This window comes from Myotis brandtii, unplaced genomic scaffold, assembly GCF_000412655.1.
Source record: "Myotis brandtii unplaced genomic scaffold, ASM41265v1 scaffold1102, whole genome shotgun sequence".
In the NCBI taxonomy this organism is placed as follows: Eukaryota; Metazoa; Chordata; class Mammalia; order Chiroptera; family Vespertilionidae; genus Myotis; species Myotis brandtii.
This window is the reverse complement of record NW_005353757.1, coordinates 249,065-257,406: the sequence shown is the minus strand read 5'-3', so window position 1 is coordinate 257,406 and position 8,342 is coordinate 249,065. Positions and strand designations below refer to the sequence as shown.

Sequence of the window (8,342 nt, the reverse complement as noted above, 5' to 3'; positions counted from 1 at the left end):
GCCTGGGCCTGGGCGGGGAGCAACGGCGCTACTCGCTGTGGGACTGCCTCTGGATCCTGGCCGCCGTGGCCGTGTACTTTGCGGACGTGGGCACGGACATCTGGCTTGCCGTGGACTACTACTTGCGCGGCCAGCGCTGGTGGTTCGGACTCACGCTCTTCTTCGTGGTGCTTGGCTCGCTCTCAGTGCAAGTGTTCAGCTTCCGCTGGTTTGTGCACGATTTCAGCACCGAGGACAGCGCCACCGCCGCCGCTGCCGCCTCCAGCTGCTTGCAGCCTGGAGCCGATTGCAAGACGCTGGTTAGAAGTGGATCTGCAGCCGCGGAAGGAGAGGTTCGTCCTTCCACGCCTCAAAGGCAAGCATCCAACGCCAGCAAGAGCAACATCGCCGCTCCCAACACTGGCAGCAACAGCAGCGGGGCCAGCGGCAAACACAGGTCTGCCTCCTGCTCCTTCTGCATCTGGCTCCTGCAGTCACTCATCCACATCTTGCAGCTCGGGCAAATCTGGAGGTACCGTATCAGGGGTGGGGGAAGAGGGAGATTTGCTGCTGCTACTACATCCCCACTGCTTTGCTTTTGCACGAAAATCGTTTAGGGTTGCTGTGGTAGTAACCCTAGTCATACTCTCTCAGTTTTTTTTTTAAACTGGGTCCTGCATTTTTAAAATTTGTGATCACAACCTAGGGTGGGAGGGAAGTGAGAAGGGAAAGGCAGCAAAGTGGTTTTGCTCACCTCATTCCTCTGTCTCCCCACTCTGCTTCACTGGTATCTCTCTTTATATGCTACAACCCTCCCCCCTCACTGTTTCAGTGAGTAGGAGAGGACCCTTGTCACATCGTCTGAAAATCCTTTTTTATTATGTTGAATTTGAGGTGTGTGTTGCAATTTGGATGGCTTCTTTTGTTCCATGAGAAAAACTGCTAATTCTAGTTAGGTGGGAGTTGTTGCTGCTGAAAAGTACCCACATTTTAATTATCACTGCTAGAGGAGTACTGTGCTCCAAGTAAAAAGCTTAGTAGGGCCACGGCTTGCCTTTTTTTGGAGAATATCTAATATCTCTATATCTCCAAAAATGAGTTAGTACACTTTATGGGACCCAGACTTTACTTTTCTGATGGCACTTTATGGTTATCTTGCAATATCACCCTTATCTAATTGCTCATATCACTAAGAACACTTGGAAAAGGGGTGGTGCATCTTGTAAACTTTAATCATTCTTGGCATCTTCTTTGCTACTTGTCATCTTCCCTACCAAGTCTCCTTACATGGGTATCACTTCCACTTTCAAACTGGAATATGAGGCAAAACTTGTCAGGCAGAGGGAACCATCATTTGAGGAGTCACTGTCTTGATTTAGGTATATAATGGAACAGTATACTCAGGAATGTGTTCCTAGGACTTTTATATTTTTTAAAAGCTTTTGAAGTAGCATTTTACATCTACAAAAATTCTTTGTATCAAAGGATTTACATGCTTACATCTGAGAGCTTTTTGGTTTAAATTGACTTACTATAAGTAAAATGATGAAAAATCCTAGTAAGTGCACTGTACCGGACTACATTCTGCTATGCCAGTGTCCTTTTCAATTTCATGTATAGTTATTTTTGTACTAGGTGATAAGATTAACTTTGTGATAAGTTAATAATCATTTGTAGAACAGAACCAAAAACTTAATGCTTGTTTGTGATGAACAATAGTGTTTTATTGAAAAGAGCAAGTTCAGTGATTATTTTGCAACCTTTCCTGGGACTATTGCTTTGTAAATCAGGGTAAGCATTGCCATAGACAGTGACCTTTGAGATTGTGAAACTTTTATTTTTAAGCAGATACTTTCTGGAAAAGTGGTATATAATATGCAGTCAGACAAATTGATCTTGGAGACCTCCATATCTTGGACTCAAAGGACTTTATAAAATGTCAGTTAAATGTGATTGCTGTATTTCCTATGGTTGACTGTTGTGAAGATGTACAGCTTAGTGCTCTTCTTCAAGTTTGATGAAAAACTCTAATGCTTGATTTAATTACTGAAATTGTTTAGTGGCTAGAATGCATATGATTAGCAGTTTTAATCTGCTTAGCATTGCATTTGGTAACTTTTGCAAACTTTATGCACGATTTGGGAATCACTTTTAATCATCTTTAAAATTCTAGATATATATATATATATATATTGCAAACCCTTCTCAGTCTATTAACTGAATAATTATCCATGTTTCCTAGTGATGGATACTTGATGGGAAATTGCTATCAAATTCTGTGAACTGAGGAAGTTGTTTTAATTGCAGTTATATTTACACTCCTTCTACATCAAACATTTTCCCAATTAGAAATGATGTTTATTATTTCAAGACATAAAATGTGGGAAGTGGGAAATAAGTAAGAAAAGGGCCTAAACACATCTCAATGAGACCACAGACACTGGGTCAACTGGCCATACAGACAAGCTGTCAAAGGGGAGGAGGCAAGGAAGGGTAAGGCTGAAGGCAGAAGGAAAACCACAGGCTGTCAGACAAATGCATTAACTGATCCAGCCCTTGGAGAAACATGTTCACAAACGACACCCTTTTGTTAAGCATTTCTACAGTGTTTTCCTGAGAGGCTCTAAAGCAGCGGTTCTCAACCTGTGGGTCGCGACCCTTTTGGGGGTCGAACGACCCTTTCACAGGGGTCGCCTAAGACCATCGGAAAACACATATATAATTACATATTGTTTTTGTGATTAATCACTATGCTTTAATTATGTTCAATTTGTAACAATGAAAATACATTCTGCCTATCAGATATTTACATGACGATTCATAACAGTAGCAACATTACAGTTATGAAGTAGCAACGAAAATAATTTTATGGTTGGGGGTCACCACAACATGAGGAACTGTATTAAAGGGTCATGGCATTAGGAAGGTTGAGAACCACTGCTCTAAAGTTTCTTCTGCTAATGCACGGTCACCTGGGAGGAAGTATTGTTGGAAATATTTTTAGATATTTATCCACATTTCAGAATAATGTGTTTAATATGTAAATCTGAATTATCTAATATAACTGTTCCTGGATTCTGGTTCAGATATTTGGGGGATGGTGGGGTAACTGGGTTCGAAGCATGATCTGAGACAGCCTCATTTTCTTAAAACTTTAACCTGACTTGAAAGGAGTTCAGAAAGTTCATTGAATTTAACACTCAGATGCATCTTAAATAGTTTCATCTTCTTTAAATGTAGAATATTTGAATGGAAATTTAAGGGATAGATGCATTTTTGATAACAAACCAGTGAAATGCAATTAATCTAAGATTATTGTACTAGACCACTATGATTTCTTAAATTAGAACATCCCTCTGCCTCTTCTAACTTTTCTTTTCAATGAATAGTACACAAATATTGCAGAAACACAAGAGTACTGAATGGTTCAAAGCTCAGAGGTCATTATTCATGTTTTAACATGCTGCTTTCTAAGATCAATAGAATAAATTTTAGTCAAGTTGGTAACTGCTCATTGGATATCCATGAAATTCTAGTTACTTTAGGTAAGGGCCAGATTCTAAAAGCTTGTTGTAGATAAAATCTTTTGAAATAACATCAAAGTGTTTGCTTGTTCAGAGATTTCTATTCTAAATATTTTGGGCAGATTCACATGTATTTATACATTTATTACAAATGCAACTGCTGAAAGCATGATACATATTCATTTTAATTAAAATTTACTACTGGGAAATTAATGGCAACTTTTAAAGTCACAGGAGTTTATTCTGGGAAAGAGCCATTTGAAATAATGAAGTGAACTTTTGCTACCATGTGAAAAGAGCAATTATGCCTTTAAAGGAACAGTGCCTGTGAATGAATGAGAAAGTATTTTTCTTTCTTGTTTTTTCACATAATTCCAGAAGTTGCTAGGAGTATATATAGTTCAGCCAGTGGGAATCATAAATGCTTAATCAGTACAGTCTTTAGTCTTTATACCCCTGATCAATTATTTCTAGATGTCTTCTTCCTTCAGAATTTGTGACTTATTCTTAAAATTCTACCTGAATGTTCTTGTTTATTTGTTATTTTAGCAAATACTCTCTCACTTTTATAGTAAAGTGGGGGAGTATTTACTATTTTTACTAGTTTGGATTTTGTTTCTGAACATCTATCATGAGAGTCACAGGGGTGAAAAAACAGCTTTTCTGCTCTTCTCATACTTGATGTTTTACAAGGTATTAGCAGGTGTTCCATATTCAAATATATTGGGAAAATGACAGGTTAAACAGATGTCTCTACAGCAGGACTTCTTAGAGCCTTTAATAGGCTAATGTGCAGTTGTCAATAACTTGTACTTGATGTGGCACACAAAGCACTTTGAGGAACATTGTTCTATGCCATTCTTAAACCTGGCCAAAAAGGAACTATAATAACAATTTTATATGGCACTTAAAAATCTACAAATGTTCTTATATTCCTTATTTTATCTAAGTTTTACTGTAGCCTAAGAGGCAAGCATTAGTATCTCTCTATATGAGAAACTGGCTCAGAGAGAAGATCACTCAACTGTTATGCGATGTGGCTAGGACCCAAAACCAGGCCTGTTTACCCTAAAGTGTATGTTCTTTCTGGCTCAGTTAGCTGCCTCCAAATGCCAACTTGGATAATAAGGACAATAATAAATAAAAATGACAATTTACTTTGACTAAGGATGGCAAGTGGGAGTTGCAATTTGGATAACTTAGGAGATCTTTCTAATAACACTCCAGTAGTTAAATGGAGGAACATAGACTTAAGCTCAGATTGCCAGACTCTTATGTCCAGTGCGCTTACTATACCATTTGGACATGTTGAGGTTGTTGTATTAAATCCCAGCTGAGTAACATGATCTTGTAGTAGCATTAATGATTAAATGGTATAATGTATGTGAAGAATCGAAAGTTCTTTGCAAATGATAAAAAGGTTCTAGAGACAAGGAATGGGTAGGAAATAGAGAACATATAGATTACACCTTTGGCTATTGAAAAAGAGCTTTATTGATTCAGAGTTAGTTCTGAATTCTGATATAGGTCAGGCAAGATTGGTGCCCTTTTCTGAATTTGAGTGGTCATTTTCTGTATATTTGTGTTCCCTCTACTGCATATTCATTAGTTTATTCAGTCATCATATATTGAGCACCAAGTCTATGCAAGGTGCTGTGCTAGTTACTAATTATCCCAAGATGAATAAAATACAGATCTTTTTTCAAGGAATCTACTGTCTGACAAGGAAGATAGAAAAGTAGATAAATAATTTCAACACAAGAAAATAAGTGAGCACTATAATAGAAACAGGAAATTCAAACCACCTAAGCCATTCAGGTAAAACTCTAGAGCAGTGAATGTTGGAACAAAGGTTTGAATGATGAGGAAATCTGCTATCTGAATAAAGTGGGGCATTGGCTGTAAAGCCTTGGATATGATTATTGTGAAGGCGGAGGGGCAAGAAAGAACAAGACAGGTTAAGTGTGTGTTTGGAATAGAGTGAGTGAGAGGTAGTAGCTACAAATGAGACTAGAGAATTAGTTGGGCTGGACAATTAGATTTTATTCTGAAGGCATTGAGAAACCACTGAAGGATTATAAGGGGAAGGGATTGTTATAAAGTGTTAATAGGTCTTACCCAAAGGAATGGCAAAATGTTGAGTTTCAGAGGACATGCAATCAATTCCCCTCTAACTCAGTCATATTTCTTTAATTCATGGAAATGTATTGATTTTAAAGAGATTGATATTAGATATAATTGGGGCATATAATAGGCCCAACATGGTGCAAAAGTTTTTTCCAAAAAAATAGATTGTTGACATTTTTAATTGTATTTATACTAAGGTAGATTCTTGACAGATATTTATTTTGTTATTTTTTGAAGATTTCTTTGTTCTAAGGATACTGTGGTCTTCACCTTATTGAAATATAGGTTTCCTGGTCTTTAAAAACTTATTCCTTATATTTTTATCACACTTCAATTTTCAGAGTGCTTCCATATCTTTTATCTTATTTGATTCTCAGAATAATCTGTGAAGAAGCACTTTCATTTTACATATGTGGAAACTTGGAGAATTTTAAATATTTTTCTCTTTACATTACATTCTATGCTAGAATTCAAAATTGACATGGGAGGGGGAAAAAGCAACATGAAATATGGTTAATGAGATAGAAGATGATTAGGTAGAAGAGGAGCCTAAAAACTTGAGAGCTCGCTAGAAAGCACTAAAATATTTTAACCTAGAAGAGACAGTGGACTTTTATGTAAAGATGAATTTTTTTAAGTGGTGAAAGGGATCTTAAGGTCATTTAAGATTCTTTAGAAGCAGTGAGTTCCCTGTCACTGAAGTGTCTAAGTATGGTTTGGAAAATTTTAAGCAGAGTTGCAGAAGAGACTTTAACTATTATACAGAGGATTAAACAAGATTACCTTCCAGCCCTGAGATTTTGACAGTTTCCATCATTACATGCTGCTCTAAACATAGTGGACTAACCTTTGCTTTTTTGTGGATGACGAAGAAGGAGTTTACTTGAAATACTGGAGTTGTGTCACTTTGAAATCTATTCATTGCTTTATGAACCCAGTATCTCCAGTGGAGCATCAAAAAATCCATGCAACATCCTTGAGTCCTGGGCTTGGTATTTAAATCTCTGACTTACCTACCATATAAATCCACATACAATCAGACAGTCCTCTGAGAATTGACTTGGGTTTTGGTATGAGTTGGAATAATTTATGCATAAATTCATGTGGTAAGTTTTAATACCTTTGCAATAACAAGTGCAAAGTTTGTAATTTTTTCCATTTCTTTGAACAATACACTGTTTGCTTCACAATGGAATTGCAGACTAACTCCACAGAGCAGCTGAAAGTTATATCTATACAAATGTATGCTATCATTTTTGAACGGTGTCTACAAATCCTTGAGTCAGTAGCTTTGAAAGTCTTTGCTCAGTCACTTATAAAAATTCCTTAATGTCTGAATATTCAAGTACACAACTTGCTGCTAAACAGGTTTCAAATTTTACAGTTTGAATGAAATAGTCTACCTATGAATTTAAATTGCACTAGTCACTGAAAAACAGATAAATAGAATGATTCCCTTTGCATAGACTCGCTGGCTGATCTGACTAGCACAGTTCTTGGACTTGCTTTAGAATTTGCATGGCACACTAACGAGGCCTCTGGAAGCAAGACCAGGAATTATCAAATATAAGGTGCAGTGTGGTGCTAGTCCTGAGACAATGCTTACCAGGGGTAATCTCATAACATAGTTGTAATACATTGATGGATTTCGGGGACAACACTTTTAATAATTCTCAACAGGAAATATAATTTTGAATGGCATTGCATCATTCTGACTTCCCTCCAGCTATATGATGGTGTCTTTGTAACTGTTGGCATGGCTGGTCAGAAAGGAGGACCATGGCAAATCCTCAACAAGTTATTCTCGTGGGTGTGGGGCTTCCGTGTAGAGGAATATATGCCCAATGAATATTTACTGATCTGTGAATGAGGCCCAGACATTATTCTTTCTTCTTTATGAGAATGTAGTGAACTTGCTGCTTGGTGGCTTCTTGAGTTTCTAATGGTACAATGAATCTGAAAAGGTGCACTGTTACCTAGAAAGGATATGACAAATCATTTAGATTACCATCATTAGGGAAATGGGGCTACATTTTACAAATGCCAGTTATCCTCTGAGAAAGATTCATTTAGAATCCTAATTTGGCATTTTTGTTCTTGTTGATAGAAAAGCCAGACTGGGGAAGATTTGGGATAGATATTTTCCCCTTAATTCTTACCTACACTTGATTGCTTGAGAATATACTTATGTACAGAGTGATATTTGGTATTTTGGGTATTCCTGTTTATCTACTCAAAGAAAGTTTGTAGCTCCCACTAGTATTTCTACCACCACCTAGTACATGGATAGAACTGGTACAGATTACTACTGATTGCAAGGGAAATTAAGGAAGAGTTAAAATGGAGATAGAAATTCCCTAGAGGCAGGAAGTGGTCTGTATGATACCATTCGATCTTTCCTAACTCTAAGATGAGGTAAAGCATCAGTTAGAATACCAGTGATGATCTTGTTTAGAGAGGCAGCTGTCCTCTGGGGAATTAGACTCAGTGAAGGGTCAGAGAGATGATTTGGCAGCTCCATAGTTCAGACCCCAGACAGATCACCTAACTGCTCTCACTTACCTGTAGCAACATGGTAGATGAGGTAGCACAGCCTTTTGGGCCCCACACAGTTTAGATCTTCTTTCAGTTTCTTTCTCCTGAGTGTCATGTTTCTATCTGTATGAAGTGATTGGTAAAAAAAAAAAAAAAAATCCAAGTGTTTTCTGATCT

At 37.4% G+C, this 8,342-nt stretch overlaps 1 protein-coding gene across 1 annotated transcript in view; it reads left to right on the top strand.

The window, feature by feature from the left end:
- Positions 1 to 2: 2 nt before the first annotated feature.
- LOC102253624 (XK-related protein 4-like) overlaps positions 3 to 8,342 on the top strand; it is a gene marked incomplete at its 5' end in the record, with an annotated part of 206,679 nt that continues 198,339 nt past the window's right edge. Inside the window, one exon of the mRNA XM_005857326.2 lies at positions 3 to 511. Within this exon, the coding sequence (XP_005857388.2) occupies positions 3 to 511 (509 nt within the window). The remainder of the gene's footprint in view (positions 512 to 8,342) is intronic.